At 38.2% G+C, this 27,592-nt stretch overlaps 1 protein-coding gene across 7 annotated transcripts in view; it reads right to left on the bottom strand.

The window, feature by feature from the left end:
- The window catches only part of PTPRM (protein tyrosine phosphatase receptor type M), a 732,676-nt gene that overhangs the window by 323,634 nt on the left and 381,450 nt on the right, over positions 1-27,592 (bottom strand). For 5 of the 7 annotated variants that reach the window (XM_027766560.1, XM_027766561.1, XM_027766562.1 and 2 more), the window contains 3 exons: positions 21,161-21,434; positions 20,144-20,180; positions 13,304-13,378 (listed from right to left, as the gene is read on the bottom strand). In XM_027766560.1, the coding sequence (XP_027622361.1) occupies positions 13,304-13,378; positions 20,144-20,180; positions 21,161-21,434 (386 nt within the window). The remainder of the gene's footprint in view (positions 1-13,303; positions 13,379-20,143; positions 20,181-21,160; positions 21,435-27,592) is intronic. The other 2 variants (XM_006164011.3, XM_006164012.3) reach the window with 1 other exon arrangement.

Genomic DNA, 27,592 nt, shown 5'->3' with positions numbered 1-27,592 from the left:
GCATCCTACAACTATCTGGAAATATGTAGTGGTTGAATTATTAATAGAACTACCATTTTCTAATTACTGGGCATTCTGTATTTTGTCAAATGCAGCATCATATAAATATAAGTGGCTGACTATGCAGTTAAAGTCTAAGACCCAACAACTTGAGAAACCCACCAGGCATGTATGTGCCCAAAATCCCAAGAGAAGAATGGAAGACAAGAGATTGCAGTGTGGTCATTCCTTCCCCCTGAGCGGGTTGACTTCTCACTTTTCTTATCTCTATCTCTCTCTGGTGAGCATGTATGCCCTAAAGCAAACTAAAAACAAATAAGTAGGAAAAACACAAAAGGGTATTGAAAAATTAAATTGGTCTTATTATTGAAACTCTTTTACAAAAAGTTGTTTGTGCAATAAAAGTGGAAAATACTATTTCAGTGCAATATAAAACTTTTAAAATATATTATTTTTGAAAAAAGGTACTTGACATTTGACTCAGTATTTCATTCCAAAAAATGATAAGGAACAAGGAACAGAATCTCCCATGGTATTCCTATATCCTCTTGCCATTTTCTTGTAACTATACTGTTTTATAGATGAAACTGCCACAGCAAAATGACAAATATAACACATGAAAGAACAAAAAAGGGCAATAAATCAACAGTGACACTATAGCCCATTAAAATGCAGTCAGTTGGTATTGCAGAAAGAATAAAATTTTCCCCTCATTTTACATTCTTTGCAGCTAAAAAGGAAATTTCAGATTCCTCAAGCAACTCTTGTAAGAGATGCCAAAACTCCGACTGAATTCTCCTCACACTTCCTCCACTGTCCTCTACGGCCAACATTTGTAGCACTGGTATCCCCATACCTTTTATGCGAAATTCTCAAGAAAATATATATGGATTGTAAACCACTCATATGATGCTACATTTGACCAAAAGCAGAATACCTAGTTAATTAGAAAATGGTAGTTCTGTTCATAATTCAGTCACTACATATTTCCTGTCAGTTGATTATGAGCTTCAATGAAGAGTCTGGTCGTTTTTACTTAGAAGAAAAACTAAAGGAGGCATTTTCTTCCTTGATTTTTATCGAAAATTCTCTTGAAAGGTTAAACTAAAGCTCTGACACTGAAAATGATACCAATATCCATGTAAATATTATATTTCAACTTATTTCATTTCTTGTGTATCAATATTATGAACAGTTCAATATACTGGTAAATTAGTTGGAGTACAATATTTATAGAACTGCTTCTGTTGGTCTTAACAAAGACCATAAATGTAAGTCCCTTGAGAGCAAAGAGCACGCGAATGCGTCTCATTTTTTAATATAGAGCTAATTGTACGGCGAGCTCTCCAAGGGGATGAGAAGCTCATTGATGGAACTGATGAATGGATGGCTGCTTCCCTAGTATGGCCAAGGATTGCACCCAGAGCACAGCTCCCTAAGCTAAGTATTTCAGAGACTGGAAGTTACAATTTTGGTCTCTGTCAGAACTGAACTACAGGCACTTGGTAGAACTTTCTGACGGGAGGCTGACCAGTAACTCTCAGTCCAGTTGTACCTCCTGAAAGTTCATTCATCCTAACTGCACTCATAGCTGGAAGCAGGGATGATATTAAAAAAAAGAAATGAGGAAAAGCAATGTGAAGATAATTTCATACTTTGAAGACAATTTTATCTTTTAAAAGTGACTCTATCCCATTAGAAAATAATAGCTGGTCTTTGAGTGCCTTTCATGTGCCAAGCACTGGGTGGTGGGTTGGAGGAAGTTGAAAGATACATAAAATATGTCCTCTGTAATAGTGAATAAAATTATTTCTAGGTATTTGTATGCATATTTTATAATAAACACAATTAGCAATCTCCTCTAATAGAACCCTTCATGAATTTCATAACTGAGTTTGTTGAAAGGGCACAATTGAACTGTCTGTAGATAAAAGAGGTGTGCTTTTATTTTGGTTTCTATATATTCAAAAAATATATAACATTTTCAAGGTTTTCGCTATAAGGTGAATTCATTCACCAGAGAGTGAGTGAGTGAGTGAGAGAGAGAGGGAAAGTGAGAAATCACCCCCTGGGGATATGGCAATTCTGCAATCCCTTCTCCTTTATTCCCATCTTGGGATTTTGGGCATGCATGAGCACATGCTCTGTTTAAGTTTCAAGCTCTTAAGTCTGGGACTTGAACCATGGTCAGCCATGTGGGAGTCCAGTACCTTAACCACTATGCCACCTGCTGGCCCCTCAAAAATATTTTTGAGCTTTATTTGCCTACCTTCCTTCCTTCTGTCATAATTTTATTGCCAGAGGGTGCATATACTAGTCAGAGAGACAGAAAATACTCTCAAATGGGGCATGGTCATGCCAGAATCCTTTCCCCTCTATTTATCCATTGAGGCAGGTCTTTGGGCATCCCCACACATGTATGTGCTGAGTGTGCTTTTTCAAGCCACTGAAGCACAGATGAGCCTGTAGGATCCAGTTCCCTATGCACAGGGCTTAACTACTGTGCCACAGTGCCAGCTCTTGCTGAGTTTTATTATCCTTTATCAGTTCTGATTTATATGCATACTCTAGTAAGTAACTCTCACAAGAAATGAAGTAGATATCTCAGCTCAGCAATGGGCTGAATGAAACCATTCTATCCAGAAGGGATTCAGAGAGCTGCTTTGATATGTTTGACCTGTTCCCTTAAATTCCCTATCACATGATCTGCCATGCTGACTGCAGATAAGCAATTATCCATGGCCAATACTTCCTGTATTAATTTCTTGGCATTTAGCCCCTGTATTCACATTTACTCACACTGTTCTTTCTTCTTTTCTCCTAGGTTGTTGGATGATCATACATTTCTGAGAGTTTTACTTCAGTTTTTTGGCTTTTTCTTTTTAAATCTTTCCCCCAATGTTTCTAGCGTGGCTGGAGTATACAGCACAAGCCTGGTATGTCTGCCACTCCTGAAAATACGTTAATTGCTTCCCACTGCTCCTGGACCAAGACCACTGTTCTTTTTTTTTTTTTTTTTTTTTTTTTTTTTTATGGAGTTTTTTTTTTTTTTTTTTTTTTTGAGAGGTTTTTGCTATAGGGCGCGTACGCTTGCCAGACAGACAGAGAGATAGAAAGGGAGAAAACACCCCTCAGGGGCGATGGCTACGCCACAATCCCTTCTCCCCTTCTCCTCCATTCTCCTCTCCGGATCTTGGGCACACATGCACACGTGCCTGACGTGAGTTTAAGCCACTGGGTCCGGGACTCAAATCGTGGTGGACCACATGGGAGTCCAGTGACATAGCCATTACGCTAACTGCTGGTCCCAAGACCAATGTTCTTAATGTAACTGACAAGGACCAGGAAGCCTCTGTCTACTTGTACAGCCTTACTTCTCAGCCGACACATCTGTCCTGTTCTCTGTTGTCTAGCCATGATGACCTTTCTGCAAGTCTTCATCTCTGGCCATGCTCCTTTTCACCACAGGACCTTTGCATCTGCTGTTCCTGCTACCGGTTAAGCTAATGTTCGTGAAAAATCCCATCATCTTAAATGTTATATCTGTCCCGTGCAGTTATTCAGTGTGGCTAAGATCTGGTTTTGGTTACATCTTCATCTTACAAGTAGAGAACCCTGTGTACGGAGAAGGGTGACTACCCATCTGCATCTTAGCCTGTCAAGAGTACCAAGGATTTTGCTCATCAAGAGCACCAAGGATCCCTGACTGGGTCTGATGGGTGGGAGGAAGAAAACTGGACACAGTCTGCAGAGTGGGCATAAAACAAACCGTACTGGTGAGAGTGGGTGGAACATTTTCTAGAAAAATTATGTGAAAATTAAACTGTTCTTATAGTTCTTGCCAAAAGAAATAGCTGATGGGCCAGCAGGCCGTGTGGAGGTTAAGGTAATGGATCTCAGCTGGTTAGCTCTGTGGTTAGCATTCCAGACCCTGAGGCATGAGAATCATGCAGGGCGTGTGTGCGTATGCCCCAAATTCTGAGAGGAGAATGGAGGAGAGAGGATTATGGTGCGGCCATCGCCCATGAGAGGGTGATTTCTCACCCCCTCCCCCTGGCAAGCACATGTGTCATGTAACACAAAAAGAAAAAAATATATATATATATATATATATATATATAAAGAAGAGACATATTTTACAATTGAGTAACATAAAATCAGGACAAAGTAGGAGAAATAAACCAATTTTAAAGATTCTTTCCATCAGCCAAAATTTGTTTGAAATCTACTCACAATAGAGATGAAAGATATGTAATACTTAGGAATAAATTTAACCAAGAAAGATCATCAACTGTTATTCATTCAGTCATTCAGCAGATAATATGGAACACCTGCTGGGTACCTGCAGGCTACACTGGGAACAAGATAGACAGACAAAGCCTGGCTCCTGGGCGCACATTCTAGGAGGGAGAGACAGTCCCCAAACCACTTCAAAGAGAGTGGCGTGATGAGCTAGACAGTGGGTGGAGGGCTGCCAGGGCACTTCCCTTTGAGGAGGCCTCTCTGAGAAAATGAATGGCACCGAATCTTGAATGTTAGAAAAAGCTGGTAATATGCGTATGGGCGTGAGAGAATAGGAAGTGCATACAGGTGGCACACGCTGCAGCCTGGTGTTCTGGAGACACAGAAAGACCAGCACTGGGAGTGAGAGACGGAGAGAGATGAGCACTAACTGTGGACTGTGGCCAGGTCCCACAGACTTTTAATGCCATGAGAAATTTAGATTTATGCTCAGGGCATAAGGTCTTTAAGAAAAGGAGTGATGTGCTGGGCTCCTGTGTGTGTATGCCCAAGATCCTGAGAGGAGAATGGAGGAGAAGGGATTGCAGCCTGGCCACTCCCCACCCCTGCCCGGGGCGGGGGGTGGGGGTGGGGTATGATTTCTTGCTTTCTGTCTTTCCAGAGAATGCACGTGCCCTATAGAAAAAAAACCCTCTTAAAAAAAAAAAAAAGAAAGAAAAGAAAAAGAGTGATGGGACCAGTTGTCAATCAAAGCAGTCCAGCTGTTCTGAGGTCAATGAATTTATGACAGTGACTGGAGACAGTTAAAGTGCTTGTGCAGTGTTCCAGGCTGGGGTGGTGGTGGGAGGTGAGGCGGCACTGAACCTGGCAGGAATGGACACCTGGAAAGACTGGCTCATATAGAAAACTCCAAATTTCTATTTGAAGTCTTATTATGAGATCTGAATAGATGGAAAATCTATTTTTTTATATAAATAGATTTATATTTATAAATCTAGTTATTATTATTTTTTTTCATAGTCAGGATAAGATTCTAGTGAGAAACTCAGTGGCAGTTTCTGGGACTTGACTGCCAGTTTATAACTCATAGGTACCTAGGATAGACCAGAACACAGTCAGAAAAGATTTTTGTCCTTATAAACTTCTATTCTAGTAAGAGGGAGAGTAGTCAACAGGATAAATAAATGAGTAAGCTCAAAGGTGTTAAGTTCCATTTAAAAAGGAGAACGTAGCAGCTTAAAGGGACAAAATATTAGATACAATAGGTACAGTGTCAGGTCTGGTATAATGAAAGGTAAGAAGTCAAGGTAGACTTCATCAAGAAGGGTGGAACTTGAGCAAAGACTTGTAGTTGGCCAAGTTTGTATCTAGAAGATAGGATTCCTACACAAGAGAAAAGCTAGGGCAAAAGCTCAAGGTCTAAGGGGGCTGGTGGGTTCTAGGAACAACAGGGAGGCCTGTATGCTATGTGGGGTGAACCAGAGGGAGAGGAAGACAGAAAGATTCACTCAAGTCCTTCCAGGCCACTGTAAGGATGGAGATGTAGATATGAAAAGGTGAGATTTTTTTGACAAAAAATAAAATTCTAATTTGTCATATAATAAAATATAAGGTCACTATAGCCCATGACTACAACAGAAATAAAGGAAGAGACAAAGAGGGTCACAATAGAATCTAATCTAGAAATTCCAGCTGCCCATGAGTTTTTTGTTTTTTGGAAAGGTTTTTGCTATAGGGCATGTGAGTTCCCTAGAAAGACAGAGAGAGACAGAGAGACAGAAAGTGAGAAATCACCCCCCCCCGCCCCAACCCCTGGGGGAATGGCCGAGACACAATCCCTTCTCCTCTATTCTCCTCTCTTGGGCATGCATGCACACATGTCTGGCAAGCCTTCTCCTCTATTCTCCTCTCTTGGGCATGCACGCACACATGTCTGGCAAGAATTTAAGCCACCAGATCTGAGACTCGAACCGTGGTCGACTATATGGGAGTCCAGCAATATAGCCATTATGCCATCTGCAGGCCACACCCATGAGTTCTTAATATATGACAATATGGGATTTCAATTCATAAAGAATGCTGACTTAATTGCTTATTTATCTGGAAAAACATTAGAGCCTTCCCCCATCAACAACTTACACCATGTAAATAGTAATTTCTGTACTTAGCTCTTTAATTAGCTATCCATTTTCAGCAGCATGAAAATGGTATAAATCTCAGAAGCATGGGACCAGCAGATGGTATAATGGTTAAGTCACTGGACTTCCATGAGGTTGACTGTGTTTGTATCCAGCAGGTGGCGTGGTGGTTAAGGTGCTGGACACTCCCACATGGCTGACCATAGTTTGAGTCCCAGACCTGGCAGCTTGCTCTCACTGCCCCCACCCCCCAGACAAATTAAAATAAATGAATTAATAAATAAAATTAAATAAATAATTAAAAAAAAACCCTCATACTGGTGCATGTGTGTGCATGCCTAAAATCCCAAGAAGAGAATGGAGGAGAAGGGATTGTGGTGTGGCCATCCCCCCTTGGGGGAGGGTGAATTCTCATTTTCCACCTTTCTGTTTCTCCAGCAAACACACATGCCTTATACCAAAAATCTCTCTTAAAAAATAAAAGAAAAAAATCTATGGGAACCAGCAGTTAGCTTAATGGCTATATCACTGGACTCCCATGTAGTCGACTGCGGTTTGCGTCCCAGACCTGGTGGCTTAAAACTCACGCCGGGCGCGTGTGCGTGCGTGCCCAAGATCCCAAGAGGAGAATGGAGGAGAAGGGATTGCGGCGTGACCATCCCCCCTGGAGGGTGATTTCTCACTTTCTGTCTCTATGTTTCTCTCTGTCTGGCGAGCGCACGCACCCTATAGCGAAAACCTCTCTCAAAAAAAAAAAAGAAAAGAAAAGAAAAGAAAAAAAAAGAAAAAATCTAGAAGTATGGCTGAATAAGCTGAGATTGAAAGAGTTTCTTAAGCAAAACATAAACCTTAGAGGAAACAGAGGGAAATGAAATTACATATGACAATCTATAAAAGAAAACTTACTTATGCCAAAAAACATGATAAAGTCAAAAGAATAGTGATTGACATAGAATAGGTTATGAATAGTTACAGAAGAAAATGCAAATGGCCAATAAACACATGCAAAGACACTCAGTCTCAGGGAAAGTCACTGGACTTTTTCACCATTTTCACTCTCATACCTCAAGCATCAGTGCAGGTGGAACTAGGGGGCTGGTGGGGAGGAGCCCTTAGTGGTCACTGGGTTGGAAGGTCAACTGCTAGAACTGGAAGGAGAGTGATCTGGTCAGATGTGCAAAAAGAAGGACTTGAACTCTTGACTCACATTTGGTAATTATTTAGAAATAAATTTTATAATATAAAGGGCATATAGAAGGCCATGTATTCCAGTCGTATTTATTTTATTGTTTTTGCTGTGATTAGTAGAAAGAAAAACCATAAAAGCCTGAATGTTCATGAGCAGGGACTTGGGAAGGGCCACCTGCCCTCAAGGGCTAGGAGAACAAGATCTGAACAAAGCTCAGGGCATCTGACCAAAGCCCTCAGGGCTGAGAGGGACTCAGGGAGCAGTGCAGGGCAGCATTCTACTGGTGCACATGCAAGAGACTTCTGGTGGTCAGCAGCAAATTACCCGCAGTAGGGGTCCAAAACATTATCTGTTTCCGCAGCAACACTAAGGAGTATGAAGGAAGGGTCAGAGTATACAGGTGCTGGGATTTCCTCAGGGCTGGGGAAAGCCTGGTGTGAAGTAAGTAGAAGGGGAAGGCAGCAGGAGCCAAAGGAGTGCAAGGGTAGGAGAGAACCCCAGTGGCAGGGCTCAGCCAGGAGTAAAGGCTGGGTGTGCATCAGGAGAGGCCTGGAGGCCCAGAGGGGACAGTGAGGGTCACAGGGGTATGTTCACATAGACACTGAGGCAGGAGGACCCTAGAGCTCAAGTTGCCAAGCCTGAGATCAAACCTATGACCCTGACTTGAGTGAACACAGCCCTTCTGGAACCTACGCAGGTGAATCTCATCCCTTTGAAGTTCCTTTTCCAACTGTAAAATGTGCCAGTAGTTGGCTATTGTAAGGCATTAGCGAAGTAACAAAGCGGGAGGCCCCAGTGCAGCAGCAGAGCACAGGCAATTCTCCATAAATCACATTTCTGTTGTTCCTCTGGGTTGTCCCAGTTCTGTGGCTTCCATGTCTTATACATTACATTAAAAAAAGAAAGCCAGCCAACCAACGAACCAACCAACCAACCAACCAACCCAAAAAACCCCAAACTCTATTTGCTTTAAGAGTCACATTAGAGATAGGAGAAAATCTTAGGATTTACTTTGTGATAGCTTTGCCAACATACTGACAAAGTTTTGTCTAAGACCAAACTGCAGCCAGGCTCTGTGGAACCCTCTTCCCAACCAGGCCTCAGCACTGGCCTGCAGATACTTGTGCACACACAGACTGATGTCGTGTCCAGCACTTGAGGCCACTAGGGTGACCCGAGGCCTCCTTGAAGTGCGTGTCTGAGAAACTCATGGCTGACTAAAGGATTTGCTGTTTGGCCAGCAGCACCTGAAGGTCGGGCTTCTGTTTCTACCCTGTTGGAGGGTGGGAGCCTACTTTCAAGTATTAGTTAGCAAGCCCAGTCAGGTTTCACCTGGACCAACTTCCTTCCTCTCTCCTGCTTTTTATAATTTTTCACGTCCTTGACTACTGAAACCCCGCTCAGTTCTCTGTTCCTCCAGCCTCCCTTGAAAGGGCCCAGTCACTTCTGTACGAATCACAGTGGAGCTCATCTGTTTTTTCCTATTGTTAGTAGTGACTGAATATCTAGTTTTATGTCTTTGATGTCTGGCTGTGTTTAATCTTTGACATATGCTACATGTATATTTTTCAAAACTTGAGACTTTATGTTGGCTAGTGTGTTCTCTCTCATTCTCTCTCCAGTACTAATTATATCTAGCTAGAAATTCTGATATGCCTGATATATCTGACTTGCACTTGAATCCCAGAAGTTACTTTGTTTATAAATAGTTTAGGCTATAGATCATAGCATATTATACGTATGGGTTAAACAAAAGAAGTGATAAAATGTTAAAGGAAATCATCCCCACAGTATCTCATCTGGTTGGATTTTTCAATCATACACAGAACTGTCTTAAAAAATATAAATATCTCTACATATTTTTAAAGTTAATTTATAAATTTTGAAAGAGAAATTTTCAGCATGTTCACCTTTCTATTTCTTCCCAAAGCATTTCTATGTATGAACTATGAATTGCAACAAAAAGGGAACAAAGTGCAGATGGGAAGTATTTCTGGTTTCCAGAACCTTCTCTGTATGTACTCTTTAGAATAGGAGATGTGACATAGGACCTTCATTCCAATCAGACATTCTGCTCTTTCATTATTTCCCAAGTCTATTATGTTAGCAAAGTGCTCTTCAAACTGTAGGTTACAAACCATTAGTGGGAAATGAAAACAACCATAGGTAGGAAGCAACCATAATTTAAAAAAAAAATGAAATCAAATAGGACAGAACACAACAGAAAAAAATTGAAGTGCAACTTAAGTAACGAGTAGTGTGGGTAATATAGTTTCCAAAATCTTTGTTTCTGTTAAACTTATATGTATTCATATGTGCGTATAAGAGGTGATGGCATATTTCTTACTGTTGGCTGAGGATGAAGAGTTTAAGAAACACTACCCAGGGCAATGAACCAAACTAGCATTCTACAGTGAAGCTCCTTCTTTGGAATCTTCCTGGAACATAGGCCAACAAAATCAATAAATTTTATGAGCAGTTTTTATTATGTTCAGCACAGTTTTAGGTGCTGGGGTCAAGTCAACAGTGCACTTGTTCCGTTTGGTGTTAGACAAGTGAGGGAGGTGTCATCTACACTGATGTAAGCCTAACTAGCAAATACTGCACACTGTAGAAAAGGAATGACAATGCAAAAGACTCAGAATCTTATGAAGGTTTCTTAGGGTAAGCAGAGAATAAAATAGGACTGGTAGGGTCAAGATGTCAGCAAAGTTTAAACAAAGTAAACAAAAGCAGGCCTGAAAGCTCTTCAGAATGTATCCCTCCTGTTGTGTTCCTTGTTGACTTCTGGAAGAGGCAGGATCAGACGAGCAAATTAAACTACAACTGGCCAGTGGGTGACAAATGTGAAATGCTCAGAACTTGCCCACTGTCTGTTTCCTAAGCTATTCAACACAAGGAAGGTTTTTAATAAAATGGGAGGAGCTTTCAAAACGTTCATAGAGAATGCGTACAATGAAAGCTATAGATTTCATTTTTTTGTACCAAAAATCAACTTGTGCTTTAATTTCATTTTCCATAATCTTTATGAAGATCCCACATATTTTCCCATAGTTATAAAACTGCTGTCTTTCTTTAGTTTTACTAAATGACAAGTGTGATGCCAATTCTTTATCAAAGTGTATGTGTATATACGTTGTGATCTTGCTAATACAAATATAACAAGATATCTGGGCAACCCTACAAATTAAAACTCTTTACGAGTTAGCAGAACCAACATAGCACACAGAAGGTGCTCAATAAATGTCAAATAAATGATTGAATGAAGGAAGTCTCAGGCTTTGCAGTATGACTCATGAATAAATCCATTCAAAAAGACAGTGTTACAGCTATTGAAGTTGATGGCTGATGCAAATGGAAGATGCAAAAGCAAAATTATTGGAGTGTGAATTCATCTGGGTAAGATTAACCATCATTATAATTAGCAGTAAATATTAAAAAAAGAACAAGATAAATGTCTTCTTTTTACTGGTTTTTGAGGCTTATTTTGATAGTCCATCAGTTTAATCCCTACTAAACCAAATTACAAGATGGAGATCATTCACAGTCCTGTGTGATGTGGCAGCCATATGCTGTAGGTTCATGTGTGTCCTTCACCGACTAGTTCTAAAATAAGAACACACACTGAGTCTGAAAGATTTATGAAAGAGGCAACCTCATGAGGGAGCATCTTAATTATGCAAGTTTTAGTCAGAAAGCTATATTCAACAGCTTCATTGATTTCTATTAAACAATATACTTTATTTGAAGATTATGGACTATAGAGTAAGCCTGAGAATTATGCTGTTTAACTGCATGTCCCATAGAACTCATTTTATGATGGTGGAGCCAATCTATTTGTAATTATTTGCTGACAAGGTTGTATGAGCTCAGACATAATGGAGTAGGGATTGGACCTGCTAAAAGAATCCAGATAACTTTCCAGATGGACAGTTAACCCATGGGGTCCTATGGCCAGTCCTTAAATGTAAAGGTTTCAGAGGGGAGAATTTATATTAGGAAAGACAGCAGCCCTCCCTGGTAAGATAAGCATTTCAGAAGTTCAGGTTAAGGAAGAGTCTGTGACAAGTAAAACTTCAATCAGTAAAATAAATACGCTTAAAAGAAACCTGAATGTAAGAGAAATACAACTGTCGGTAAGTTTATAGATTTAAGACCCCAAAGTAAAGAATTGAAAATATGGGGAACTAGCAGTTAGCGTAATGGCTATGTCGCTGGACTCCCATGTAGTTGACCGCGGTTCGCGTCCCGGACCCAGTGGCTTAAAACTCACACCGGGCGCGTGCCCAAGATCCCGAGAGGAGAATGGAGAATCACCATGGGGGGTGATTTCTCGCTTTCTGTCTCTATGTCTCTCTCTGTCTGTCTGGCAAGCACACGTGCCCTATAGCGGAAAACCTCTCAAAAAAAAAAATAAAAGAATTGAAAATATGTATAGAATTGTGGAGAAATAGAGAATTACTCTACAGTTCTTTACCTTATAAAATCAGTCTATAATTTTCCTGAGTCTCAGTTTCTTTATTTTCCAAAATAGTAAGCTCACAGAACAATCTAAACATTTATGATTTCTCACCATGAGTTAAGCTTTACCAGTTTCTTAAATGTTAGGGAATATTCCCTAGTTTTACACATAAAAAACAATTGCTGGAGTGGAAATTATATAGTAAGTAGTTGTGTGTTTCTTTCTTGGCTTTCATCATGCCTGAAGTATATACATGCAGTATATATACATGATTTCATTGGTCTTTATGAAACCAGATTTTAAGCCCTGCCCATGTTTGTAATTATGTTAGAAATCTTAACAACGATTTGCTTTTGTTGCAGGACAGAAATTTGTCTTCTGGAGTTCACTAATCACTCACCTTTGGTCTAGATTAATTTACTGAACTATCTTCCTACATGAATGTAGAGAGATGACCATATAATTTAAGAGGCAGCAAGAGTGAATAAGTGAATTTCTCTTGGTATTAAGAACCAGAGAGTTGAACTCTATGAGTCTAAAGTCATTGTATTTTTCTAAATTTTTGTGAATTATTCAATGTATTTGACTTGCCAACATGCCACTGCTTTATATAAATGATTTGCTTTGGGAAAGGATGTTTGAGTCTTCAGGAAAGTCATCATGCATTTTTTTTATAGAGAAACAGAAAAATTCATCACGACTTTCCCAATGACCTAATATAGTGAATGCAATCAGCTCCACAATTGTTTGTACATGAAGAGTTGTCTGAACAGTACCACTGTAAACAGCTTTGAGTGGCTTCGTTTAGTAAAACTGTTAGACAGGATTACACATTCCTAAATTCATGTGCAAACTAGATCCTGCAAAATGAAAAATAAAGCTCTCTTACCCTCAACCTCAATACCCTTTTAGATTAATTTGGAAAACTGGGGATACATCTTTATAGGTTTTGTTTGAAATCTTTTGATGTCATTGATATCGCAAGTCCAGCAAATTTCATTTCTATATAACATTGGGCTAGAAAGAAACATACGGACAGACCAAACACACAATGAAAACATGCAGTGGAGTTGTACTTAATGCATGAATATAAATGTGCACACAGAAGAGACTAAGCATATCACTTAATTTTATACAAGCACAGGTCTGTACCAAGGATCTGAAACATTGTAAACAGGCCTTAAGCAGAGGAGGAAATGTAGAGGGGAAACAAAGCTGAGAAAAATGAGCAGGAAATGGGCAAGATGACTCATCTATACTTGAACATCTGACCTGTTAGTTGGCCGTCGCCTGCAGCAGGCACGATGCGAATGTAAGGTGTTGTAAGCTGAGTCACGATTATCGCAGCTAAGGCAAAGGAAGATTTCCAGGTCAGCATGCATGAGGGAAAAAAAAGCCAGACTGAAGCTAGGCTAGCAAGAAGAATCCCCATCAATATATCAAATTGTCTCAACTTTGTTCCAACAACAACAAAAAGAAAAGGAAAAAAGGAAAATAAAACAAAACAAAATCATAGCAATGTGTTGAATTTTCTGAATTCTTTTCTCTTAGACAGGTTCTAGTCAAGCAGCTGGAGTTCTAACTACGACATAGTCGCAAGTGTTGGCTAAGATCTTGGATAGACCAACTGAAGGGAAAAAAAAAAGGTAAAAGAAAACCAAAAATCATTAGTCCTGAATAAAGCAGAAGACTGAATAGTGTTTCCAATTACAATTGAGTGGGGTGAATAAAGATTCATTGTGAATTCTGATGAACCAAAATTTAGGCTTTTAAAGGTCATTTAAAATTCGGTTGCTAAGTCATAATATTCTCTCTTCTTGCTAAAATCACTGTCCTGAAGAAAACTATCCTGTTTAACTAAAAACGTTTTTATGTAGAGAAACTTCTTTACATAAATTTTATGCAGACTTCCATTTAGGAATCTTATTTATTTATTTATTTATTTATTTTACACTAATAGACTAAAAGAAGTATCTAAAAGTACTGGTTAAAAAAATTAGAAACTAATCATTGCCTTTGCTATAGTTGTCATGGTTAACATGTGACCAAAGAAATGACTGACAGTCTTGAAGTGGACCAGGCAGGTTTCTTGGTTTGCCTATATGGCTTAGCGGTTGTGTTTAGGTGGTTAACATTTATGACACACAGATATTGAAAAAAAAATAGAAAATTAAAATGTCAGTTCTAACATGATACAGCTGGAAAATGATGCAAAGGAAAAAAAATTGGAAAATTAAGAACAGGCTCACATGAAAGATTACTAATTTACATGGAACAGCCTGAGTGCTATTAGAAATGTGGCAGCGAGTAGGGAAAATAGATCATCCACCATCTGCAGACAATTAAACCCCAAACTGCTGCAGCATAGTATTTTGAAATATCCCTCTGCACCATTCAAACTGTGCTGCTTCTTATAACTAGACAACTGCAGCAACTGAGTTTAAAAATGGTAGAACAGTCTTTCACACATTATTAATGAAATCATTCTAGCTCTGCTAAGTGAGATTAACAAACTCACAGTTTGGTCAGAGAATGGAGAGCTCCAAACGCATTACAAAGATAATTTTCTTGATATGGCATATTGTACAATTTAGCATACTGATATAGGTTGTATACGATGAAATGTTATTTCTAAAATTTGTTGCAAAGCTAATACGATTTCCAAGTTTTACATACATAATAGTTTTGCTTGGTTATAGACTACTGTCTAACCAATAGTCTTGCATAGTTTTGGAATAACTTATAGGAAAATCTCACTTACCCTATGTTCGAGGAAAGGGTATTATTTTAAAGTTACTTGAAAATAGCTATGTTGGACATCTATATGCATATAAATAAAAAGGACAAACTATAATCAGAGGCTAAGACTACCGTGCAAAAAGTACATTATGGATATCAGGAATGATTTCTTTTTATGGTCTCTGTGTTATGCTTTGTGAAATTTTCACTTGTGACTATTATTTTTAGTTATAAGAAAAAAACTTGATTATGTTAGAAATTATGTAAAAATAGGCCATCGGTTCACTACCTGCTTTTGTAAATAAAGTTCTATCAGAACACGGCCATGCTCAATTGTTTATATACAGTCTATGGCTTCTCTCACCCAACAATAGCAGAGCTGAGTGGTTGTGACAGAAACCAGGTGGCCCGTGAAGGCTGAAATATATATATATAATCTGGTGCTTAACTAAATAGTTTGCCTACCACTGGCTTAAAGTATCAGTAATAATGAATTAAGATGAGAAATTCCAATCCTGTTCTTTGAAGACGACATCTGATACTGATCAACTTGGCATCCTTTTTAGGTAATGGAGGTATGCAAGGCAAGTGGATCAAACTTCTGAAGTGCTATTTCAATTGCATGTTAGTGGGATCTTCTGAAATTTCTTGAATCAGTATTTACCAAACTGTTTTTGCATGACTCTAGTGGTCCTTGAAATGAATTTGGGTCAACTAAATCTAGGAAGCATGGGCATTTTAAAGTTTCTTAGGAATTTATTGAGTGGCATTAATATACTTATGATGTACATTATATAGACTATTTCAGATTAGGAACAGAAAACATTTTCTCTATGAAATGCTGAATGATGAATGGGTATGTTTCTATTTCTAAATCTACAGCCTAAATAATAATAGATTAGCATATATGAGTGGTCTTAGTATGTAATTTGTTTTCTCCTGCACTGAATATGAGTAATGAAAAAGAATCTTAATTAGTTTTACATCTCAACATTCTCTTCAGTTCTTTTATCAGTACACTTTTATTCTGTAGCATTATGGCCTGGAAAGAATGATATTTCTTTGCACAAAACAGTGAACAGAAAAACAGTTGAGAGAAACTTCTCAAAGAGCCCAGTGATTAAAAAAGAAACATTCAAATTTCTGAATATAAGCAGAAATTGCATCAGAACAATAGAAATCCTTCAAAATTTCCTCAAGGTCTTCTGGCAAAGCATATTCACTTTCTGGTATAAATTTAAGTTAAGTGAAACACTGAACTTACAAATAGTGAACCATGTTTTTCATACAAATTCACCTTAAAATATAAAATTGGAATAATGGCTTATTTTCTTTTTGTGTAAGGTATATAATCTGACTTCTCTAATAATTTTGGAAAGAATTTAGCATGCTTACATGCAGTTTTTGTTTAAATTTCTAGCTACAGTGCTTTTAGCCAAATAAAAGAACAAATTAACATATGTGACTGCCCCCATACACCCAAAGCAACAAAAGAAACTTCCAAGTCATCATAAACTTGAAATATTCAAAATTAAAAAGTTGATATGTTTATGTACTAGGTTGTCGGGAAAGTCATGATGTACTTTTCTATTTTCTTTATGCAAAAATGTGTCATGACTTTCCTGACCCAATAATTGAACCTGGAAGTCATACAGATAATTCTATGCCTAACATGGATTAGGCACTCAAATAACTTTAAAAATAAATTCATAACAGGATATCTCCCACATGGCTATACTGTCAAGGAGAACAGGTGGCCTCAGATTATGGAAAATAATATTCTATGAAAAAATTAAGGTAATGTATGCAGTTTAAACTATTGTTATATCAGACTGAATATACCTCATTTAATACAAGAAATGTAATTTACTAAGAAGAAAAATTTTTAAAGCATACCTTGTGAAATTTAGAAGTATCAACAAAGCCTTCCAAACTGGCATGATAAGAAGTTTCTATCCTACCAGTTACCACTAGGCAACCATAATGATTATAACAGTTAAAAATACATATGTAAACTGATTACTAATTAAGACACTGTTGGCCCAAATGGAAGAATTTCACTGTAAAAATTCAATGTGATTAAAAAAACAAAATGTTGGGAGGATCTAAAAATAATGAAAAGTTATTCTACTCACTCCATAGTACAGATTGAAAGAACTCTTTGAATTTTGGTTAATATCTAAACATAAACATGTGCATCCCATTGTACAGTCTTTACCTTTAAACTCAAGGCAGAATATTCTGTGGTGAGTTTGCCTAAAGTCAACACTCAAACTACAGTCACATACCTGTGAGAAAATTAATTCATGGAAAATACTTAAAAATAGAGGTAATCCCCCACACACATGGAGATACATAGTAATGTACTTTAGATTTTTTTTCTTGTGTCTAATTTTTATGAGGCTTTATATTTGAGATGAAGAGTGTCAAAATATACCTTTGGAATATGATTAAAATAATCACAACATTAAATTTATAAATAGTACAAGATATATTTTAAAGAGACATATCCTTACTTGAAATTACAAACTACCTCTTAAAGAAAACAAATCCACCTCCATACTTTCTTCATAAAGATACTTGTCAACAGTTGTTTCATGAGAGCACTGAAATCATTGTAAATACAAAATGCTGCCTAGGAAAGTGGTTTAGTATCTTTTAAGCCACTGGTGTCAACAATACGTGGCAAAATATATTTAGGACATTTGAATTCTTTTAAATTTCTTCTTCTTTTTTTGTTATACCATTTTAGTTTTTGCCATAGGGAGCAGGGGTGTGGGGAGGGAGAGAGAGAGAGAGAGAGAGAGAGAGAGAGAGAGAGAGAAAGAGAGAAAATGGGAAAACACCTCAGGGGATATGGCCATGGTACAATCCCTTCTTCTTCATTCTCCTCCTGGGATTCTGTAAAGTTATTAGATCTCTGTATTTCTCTCTCTCTCTTTTAGATTAGTTTAGAAGCAATGGCTTCTCATGATGCAAAAATAATTTTTAATGTGAATCAAAAATATTTCTGATTATAAAGGTGTTGAAACATTATTCTGTACCATGGAGAAGGGTTTCTTAATCTGTCCATGGAAAACTTAATAAAATAGCACAAAAGAGTGCAGTTTTGCTGAAGGGAGAATATTTCCTCGATTTCCTCCTGTACTATGATTTTATGGAATAGAAATGACAATGTTGTTCAGCAAATATTAAAATTTGTTTTTTTTTCCCTGAAAGAGGTTATTTGGATGGAGTTTGTTGCTGTGTAAATGTTTGTAAATGACTCAGAAAATATGAGTGGGGAATATTTAGCCAATCAGGTCATCTGATTGCCTAATCATCCCTTGGTGAACTGAAAACCAAATTACAATATTGATGAAATCTAGCTGATGGAAGAAAATGATCCAAATCACCATCTAATTCAATCTATTGTGAAAACAGCAAACTTGTCAGGTTTCCATATTTACCAGTGTGTTATTTATATAATTATTTAACTATGTAAATGAGCATGATGACAGATATTTTGTTGTTTTCACAGCAAATTGGGCAGGACTCAGTTCTAATGAAAGGGAGGTCAGATGCTTACACTACAGAATATTATAATTGGCCAGAGTTTCTGCTGTGTGAACAACCATGAGATACAGTGAAAGAAACAGTGGGGAAGGAGAACAAATGCTTGAGTTCAAGCCTTGAGCTACAGATTATGCACTGAGTGACCTTGGTGTAACCATGCATATCATGCATACCTCCCAAAATATGCATTTTCTTCATCTTAAAAACACAAGTAGCAGAATACAGTATTTTGTTATGATAGCCTGAGTGACTAAGACAAAAAAAAAAAATAAGAGTAGCAGAAACCTGTTTCCTCTATCACAAGAATGGTGAAGAAATAAATGAGAATGCATATATGAAGGTGATTTCAAAAATTTAAGCTGTTATATTAAACATAAGGCATTATAAATGAGGCACTCTGGGACTAGATTTATTTTTTCAGACTTAAAGGTAAGTGGAATGTAACAAAGCAGTATTTCGTAAGTCATGTTGTTGAGCATGAGTCATGGTTTGTTGACTTATGCGTATGGATGGATACATGGTTCAAGGACTTTGTAATATTGTCATAAATAATAGCTGATAGCATAAGGTAGTGTATGGAAACATCAACAGCTATAATTTCATTTACTATTAATTTATTTCTATAAATAAAGGCACTTAATCAGGTATGATATGATATAAAAAGTGAAGTATTTTAAAGTCAATAAAAATAGATTCTTAGAAATAGCACATTAAACCCACAAGGATGAAGTTCAAATGGGGTAGGAACCCCACAAGGCAAGGCACATAACACACAGCTAAGAAATATTTCTTGAGCTAATACTGAATTTAAAAGTTATGCATCTTCATGAAATAAAAATTAAATGAAAATTTTTGAAAATGCAGATGTACATCCATCATATATTGAAACCATGACTCCTGAAAGTTAAATGACAATGAGATGATACTTTTATCCACCAGAATTCAGCAAGAATGATTTGGCTAAATCTTGTTGCACAGACCCAATGATGCTTTCGTACCATCCTTTTTAAATTAAATCAAACAGAACTTTGTTGTACTCATGGTTACCCTAATGGCCAAAAAGAGGGTATTTAACTACAAGTACTAATTTATAATGCCTCATTTTAATACAGCATTTTAAATTTCTAAAAACATTTTCATATACATTTCTAATGTGATGGTTAAAATAACACTGTAAAGTTGGCAAGGTATTACAGCTCAAGAACCTCAATACACATCTCTACTTTCTTCTTTAGGAGGTGCTACGTGGGGAACTTAGGCTGATTCACCCTACTCTGTAATGCTCATTCTTGATCATATTTTCCCAGAATTGTAACCAGGCCTGAGAAATAGAAGTTCTGCAATAATAACACATTACTAAGCTCAAAAAGACACATCATCAGTGAAAAAAGCCCATGTAGGCTCTATTTCATAGAGCTATTGAAGTAGATCACTTCTTTAAAATAGAGGGTGATATTTTACTCCTGTGCATAATATAAAAATTCACTGGATATGGAACTACTGGGTATGGTACTACAGCTGAAAAGGTCTATACTGAGAGCATATAAAAATTAATTTTACACTAAAAGAACTTTGAAAAAGACAAACCATTGAAACTGCTCAGAATATAGCAGTAAGGACTTATTTTTAAAAGTATTTACATAAAATAGTCAGTTAATGTTAACTGCCATAGGAATCCAATCCTCAATCCCCCCACCCACTAAATACAATGCACGCACACTAATTTCAGTGAAGTTCCATTTCAAAAAGTATTGAAACACAGTTTAAAATAATTTTTAAGAGACATAAACAAGGAGAGCTCCCACAATTTCAACCTACCTTTTGTGGCTACTCGGACACAGTCTATTTTGGTTTCCTGTGTCAAATAAAAAGGAGAAAAAAGGATTATTATTCATGCTTGTTTAAAACAAGCAGATATATCGAGCTCTATTTTAATAGCACTGGTAAGCAAAGATTTCACTGTTTCAAGTGAGGCTTTCATCACACAGTGATTCTCCTTCAACATGCTCAAACACATTTTCTGACTCCAGTGTCAGTGGCATTGAGCATTTCTGGACCAGAAGATGAGTAAGGAGCTAGGCAGAAAAGATGTCTCTGCCGGGTGGCCCCTGATTTCCTTCTCCAGACTTGTTCCTTGTGCAAACAGTACTGGAGAAGAACTCCCTTTCGTTCACTGGCAAAAGTCAGGTTGACAATAACACCTGGACCTATATTGTGAAGGAAACCGCTGGCACATAGGAAACATTTCCTTTTGTCTCGGAAGACTAAAATCTTATCAGAGTTCTGGGTTGATCTGAGCAGAAGAGGGGGAAAAAATTCAGAAATGACTCAATGGTAGTTTTATTTTGTTTCAATTTTATCCTCTGAAGCTGTTTTCTCATAGAAAAAAAAATATACCTACTTTAGCCACAGCTATAGGAGGTATAAAATCTTACAGAATAAAGAAATGGCACAGAATATGCAGAAAAGACAGATGTTGTGAGTCCTACAACATTTTAAATGAGCTGAAAGTATGTGTGGTAGCTATACTATCTTCCTGCAAAACAGTAAGCTAAGCGGAATGACTAGCCAACTTTTGGTAACAAGAAAAAACTGAAAATAAAAACCATTGTGTTGACAGTGTACTCTTCCAACCAAGGAAACAATATGGATATATTTATTTCTTACATAAATTTCTCTAGGTGAAAATCATTTTAAAAAAAGAAAAAAAACCCACATTTGTCTACAAGTAAAACACACAAAAGCATGGTTTCATTTATACTGCTATCTTACTTACTCCATGCTCACATGAATAGCCCAAAATAACCTAAGTGAGTAGTCATCTATTAAACTTACCCCATTGGCTCTACTAGCAGCTTGGAAATAAATTCTGTAGCTTTTATGGGGGAGAAGAGGGGTATTCCAGTAGCCATTGTATGTCTTATTATCACCAATAGTAAACGGCTGAGCAGCTTGGAGGCTGTCTGCTGGGAACTCTGCAGCAAAGTAGTACTGTGAGTTCAGCACTGAAGCATTCTGGAAGTGGATTGGCACTGGGTAGCACTTTAAGATTTCTGTTGTCTTTTTAGTTCTTCGAGGGCGTTCTTCCTCAACAACGATTTGATAAACACTGAAAAAAGAAAGTATCATCAATGACATTTTACAGTAACAGATCTACTCTGCCTTCAATTGCATGAACCCACTAGATATTTAAAATAAAGAGCATTAAACATCGAGAATAAGAAGTGCTTGGTATATAATGGACCCTATCTCAGCAATTGTGCAATGAGAGGGAGAGGCACTTAAGTTCCTCCTTAGAAATCCTCATATAACACTATGTATTGCAAAGATAACATTTTCCATAATTAAAAGAAAATATGACAATTTCTACTATTTATGTGATCAATACACTAAAATTTTTTCTCACATGTAACTGAAGATGATTTTTCAGAAAATTAACTCTGTTTAAGAAACAATGCATTATTTCTTCAGTGACATCTGTATGAAAGCATGTGAAGTTTTAACAGGACACAAAATACAATGTGTAGTGATTCTTTTCATTTATTTATTTATTGCTCGCTATAGGGCACATTCATTCACTCACTGGAGAGAGAAGAAAGAGAAAAAGGAAAAGGTTTTAGAAAGCACCCCCATGTTTCAAAGTCATAAAGTATGTGTGTAAAAGATTGAATGAAAGAGGGGATCTACAAGTGTTTGGGCTGAGGTCATGCCGCCTCTCCTCATTCATGTCACGGAGGGTCTTTATATAACCAATAAAATGATGGCATTAAGATGTATTACATACTTTAGGTTTGCTAGATATTTCATGTATTATTGCATTTAATCCCCACAGAAATTCACTCATGTTAATGTTATCTGCGTGTTAGTGAGAGAAAACAGGCTCATCCGCCCACTGACAAAGAGAATTAGTCCCGTCAGTTTTTTGGTATGCTGTAAAGATGTACAATGGTTTGATGTAAAAAAACAATTTGAATTTAAAAAAAAATAAAAAAGAGAGGGAAAAAAAAAAAAAAAAAACAGAAAGCACCTCCACGGGGTACGGACATGCCACAATTCCTTCTCCTCTAGTCTCTTCTAGGGATTTTATTGTAACGACACCTGCACATGTACCCAGAGTATTGTTCAAACCACTGTGTCTGAGACTCAGACTATGAGTTGTCCATGTGGTATCCTGCTGCCTTAAACACCATGCTACTGACTGGCTCCTAGTGTTTCATATTAACTAGGGTTTATCTTCCCATATTTTATTGTATCCTCTGCTCTTTACCATATTCAGTCAGAGGGGAAAGAGGCATAAGAAAAGCAGAGACATGAGACTAGAATCGCAAAAGTCAAGGTTGTGGACTTCAGAGTAATTGTAAAAAAAAAAAAAAATCATGAATCCTGTGTAATATATACAAACATAAAATAAGAAGGAGCATCTTTGAATTTGCATGTTGGTCTCTGGTACCCCTTTACTTCTTAATGTCCTCTAATTCTGATTTTTTAAAAAAGTTTATTTATTTCTTCCGTAAGGGAGAGATACGGGGGAGGAATCCCAAACAGTATCCCCATGCCATGTTCCACCTCTAGTTCCAGCTGGCCCAGATCAGGAGTGTCCAAGGAAATCTCAGGATAGGAACCCTGGCCCTTTCCCATGTGGGCCCAGTTACATTAACTGCCACACCACCATGTGGTCCTCCAGTATTTTTTAATTTTGAAGCAGTCTTGGGAGAATAGGAGTTCTGCTGGGTTTAAAAAAAAAAAAAGATATTCATTTATTTGCTAGAATAATGAATGCTTCATGCAGTTTCGTTGAAAGAATGGCTCTAACCCTGACCAAAACTAAACCTTAATTACTTTCAGTAATTGAATAGCATCTCCAACTGGACTGGTGTGAAATGTATTCTTGCTGGAAAATTCACTTTACAAGCTAAATGATGTATAGTGATTGAATCTATAAAATAAATTAAAATAAATTATAAAAAATTGAATACAGGGGCCAGCAGGTGGTGTGGTGGTTAAGGGCACTGGACCCCCACATGGCCAACCATGGTTCAAGTCCTAGACCTGGCAGCTTCCTTTCTCACTTTCCTTTTCTCTCTCTGTCTCTCACTCTGACACTCTCTGGTCAAATTAAAAATAAAGTCAAATAATATAATTCTTTTTAAAAAATTGAATGCAGATTATACTGAAAATACTTCTGGGATGGATATGTATCATTTTCTTACAGTATCAGAAAAGCAGTGTGATTCCCTGCAGTTGCTTAAAAGAGGTACCCTCTATTGTGAAGGCAAGCACATAAAAGAGAGGTGCTTACCATTCCCACCCTTTCTGGGGAATGCATAGAGAAGTTCCCCTCTACAGTTTGGTCTGTGTGAACATTGAATCTGTACTCAGTAAAACTACCTATCTCTGTGAGTACAGTCACCTAGCATTTTCTATTATTGCAATGAAACCTAGGCTGCCATTCAGTTAATTCTGCCTAAAGAAAAATCAATTGTTTTAGAACATCAGAGACAGGTAGATGCTCATTAGACAGGTAGTCTGCCAAGTTTTCAGTGTCATGATGAAGTGAATACAGTAAAAACAAAACCAGACTATTCCTACTTCCTAACATCAGAGACTTTCTACTGGTCTAGTCACATAAAATGCTCTATCAAATCTGGTAAAATACTTCTTGCATGATGGATCCAACATGAAAGGAAATATTTAGAAAGAATCTTCCTAGAGCAAGATTGGGAACACGGGAACACATGAGGAGGTCAAGTGGACTTTGATTTCTATACTCTTTTCTTCTGACTTATTTTATCTAAAAGTAGACAGACATAGTGACTTAAAAACTCCTTGACACTTATCCCATCAAAAGAAGGCCAGCCATCTTTTAGTGACTCACGTCAACCAACAGCATGTAGCAGGAAGAATGCTGTGCACATGTGCTTCCACCATGGGATGCACCCTTTGGAGATGCCAACCAAGTAAGTGGTTCCATGACCCCAAACTTGCTGCACTGGAGGGACCAGGTGTAAGTACTCTGCTCAATAGACCTGAAGACTTCAGCCCACAGGTAGCATCCTGATAATCCTCATGGCTTAGCCTCAGGTTGCTACAGCCCTTAGAGTTCCCAAGTAGGAGATATCCAGCCAACCTCTCTCTGACCACAAAATTAGAACAAAATAAATACTTGTTTTAAGCTGCCAAGTTTTGGAGTAAATAATTTTATATGCAGCAAATAATACACTGCATGTCAGGTTATTCAATGGTCAGTGGTCAAGGTTGGGGTAAAAGACTAAATGCTACAAGTTCTGTAGTACAACCGTAGATGACAATCATGGAAGTTTATCTCAGAATGGTACTAGAAACAAACTACGTTGAGAAAGTGTGACCATTGTCTTGAAAACCTTTTGTAAGGTTAGAAACAGTGAATCAGTCTAAGATGTATTCCTAATTCATTAACTTCTGTTTTTTTTTTTTTTTTTTTGGAGAGGGTTTTTGCTATAGGATACATGCACTTGCCAGAAAGAGAGAGACAGAGAGACAGAAAGTGAGAAATCACCCCCCAGGGGAGATGGCCACACTGCAGTCCCTTCTCCTTTCTCCTCTTGGGGTCTTGGGCACGCACGCACATGCACCCGGCGTGAGTTTTAAGCCACCGGGTCCAGGACTCGAACTACGGTCGACTACATGGGAGTACAGCGACTTAGCCATTATACTAACTGCTGGTTCCAACATCTGGGGTTAAGCCATTACACTAACTGCTGGTTCCAACATCTGGGTTTTTAATTAATTTCTTTGAGTCTTATTTTTTCCCCTATGAAATAAGAGAATTAGGTTGATCTCCAACCTAATGGTAGATGTACTTTTTTTTTTTTTTGTAGAGTTTTTTACCTTAGAACATGTGCACTTGCCAGGAGAGAAAGGGAGAAATCACCTCCCTGGGGGGATGGCCATGCCACAACCCCTTCTCCTTCATTTTCCTCTCAGGATCTTGGGCACACTCCACATGCACCTGACATGAGTTTCAAATTGGGTTCAGGACTTGAACTGTGGTCAGTCATGTGGAAGTCCAGTGATGTAACTGCTATGCCATCAGGCTGAAGTCCAGCGATGTAACTGCTATGCCATCAGGCCCCATTGGATGTATTTTATATAATGAAAATGTATTTATTTAGATATCAGAATGTGCATGTGTTCACAAGAAAGAGACAGAGAGAGGGAAAGGAGAGAGCATATTCCAGTGGAGTATGGTCATTGCTGCATACTTTCTTCTCCATTTCTACAACCTGTTGTAATCTCAGGCATGCACACACTAATGGCTGGTATGTCTGTCAAGCTGCTGGGACTGGGACTGAAACTATACAATCAGTCAGGTGGGATCTAGCTTAACCAGTAGGCCACTGGATTGGCCTTAGGTTTTTGCTATAGGGCACGTGCACTCGCCAGACAGACAGAGAGAGACAGAGAGATAGAAAGTGAGAAATCACCCCCCAGGGGGGATGGTCACGCCACAATCCCTTCTCCTCCATTCTCCTCTCAGGATCTTGGGCACGCACACACATGCGCCCGGTGTGAGTTTTAAGCCACTGGGTCTGGGACTCGAACCATGGTCAACTACGTGGGAGCCCAGTGACAAAGCCATTATGCTAACTGCTGGTCCCCAAGAACTGCTTTCAAAATGAATAAACCATAAAAATAATTACTTGCTTTACAAAGGAATTTTTCACTTAATAAATTAATTTTTAAAAATAATTGTTTAGGGACCAGCAGTTAGAGTAATGGCTATGTCGCTGGACTCCCATGTAGTCGACTGCGGTTCAAGTCCCAGGCCTGATGGCTTAAAAATAGAGAAGACCGTCTCCGGGTCGTTTGCAAAGGCGACACTATAGGGCATGTGTGCTCACCAGAGAGAGAGAAAGAGAATGAGAAAGCTAGTCGTCAGGTCCGGGACTCAAACCGTGGTTGGCCATGTGGAAGTCTAGCATATTAACTACTACACCACTTGTTGGACCCAATAAAACCATATTTAACATGATTTCCTATACATGGGCAACTCTTCCAACTCATTTGGACATGATTTCTAAAACTTCAGTTTAAAAACAACTTCTAGGAAACTCATAAACTAGATAAAGCAGAAAAATGATGTGTGTGAAGGAAAAAAACTGCAGAAGGTATTACATACAGAAAATACTGGGCCAGTTTCCTAATACATGTTGGTTTTATTTTTCCTATTTTACCAATGTGAAAACAGGTTGTGAGGTGAAGTGCCATTTTACTTAGGGCATTCTATCACAGTGGCAGAAGCATCCAGACTCAAACCATGGCCTGACTAGAGCTAGTTCTCTGAACCATCAGACCAGGCAGTGCTAGCATTACTGCTAACAAGTCCTAGATAACACAGCAATGTGGCCCACCTACCATGAGGGGAATTTGCATTTGTTTCTGCAGACACAACCCCCACACAAGTCAGCCTCCATCTACTTTCCACAATCCATTTATTTTGTGTACTGAGTAAATATTCTTTCATCACATCAAGAGAGCTATGGACGATGTTCCCTTTCACCTCAATTCCTTCTACCACCTGTATCCAAGGCATTAATGTCATCCAGGAATGACATTCTCCTGGACTTCCTGCAGTGACCTCAGCACCTGGCTTCTTTCCTCTTCTCACTCTGCTCAACCCACAGGAGCTCCTTCTGGATTTTAACTCAGCAGATAAGAAATCAGCACAGCCGCTTCTGGGCTTCCCAAGTTCCAAGATCCTGAATTCTCCCACCACAGACATCTCTCCCTGTATTCTTTCACCCTGTCCTAGATTCAGTTTTCTACTTAAATGCTATCTTCCCAACACACTGAACTCTTGGTCATGCTAAGGAGACACCCAACATCTTAAAAGACTAAGACCATCAATGACTTCATTCTCAGGGGCTTACAATCTATTCCCTAATTTCAATATGTTCCAGCTGTGCTCCAAATTAGTTTTCTGTGAAAACTTACAGTTGTTTGTGTCCCTTTATCATATTTTCAAAAGCCTTAAGGGCCAGTTGGTGGTGCAGCAGTAAAATGTGATGTTTGCAGAGCTGGCCCACATAGCAAAGTTCTAGGTTTGAGTCTGGAAACCTCCCTGAGTACGTTGGGTATACATGTGCCCACTATCCAGGGATGACTGAAGCTGTGAGTGGATCATAGTGTCAGGACTCTGTTGGAGGTACTCTCTCTCTTTTCTCTCACTGCCTAGTTTATCTAAGAAATAAGCATATATATATGTGTGTATATGTGCACGTATACGTG

The sequence above is a fragment of the Tupaia chinensis genome, unplaced genomic scaffold, assembly GCF_000334495.1.
Source record: "Tupaia chinensis unplaced genomic scaffold, TupChi_1.0 Scaffold143584_1, whole genome shotgun sequence".
In the NCBI taxonomy this organism is placed as follows: Eukaryota; Metazoa; Chordata; class Mammalia; order Scandentia; family Tupaiidae; genus Tupaia; species Tupaia belangeri.
The sequence above is the reverse complement of the archived record's forward strand: the minus strand, read 5'-3'. Positions and strand labels throughout refer to the sequence as shown.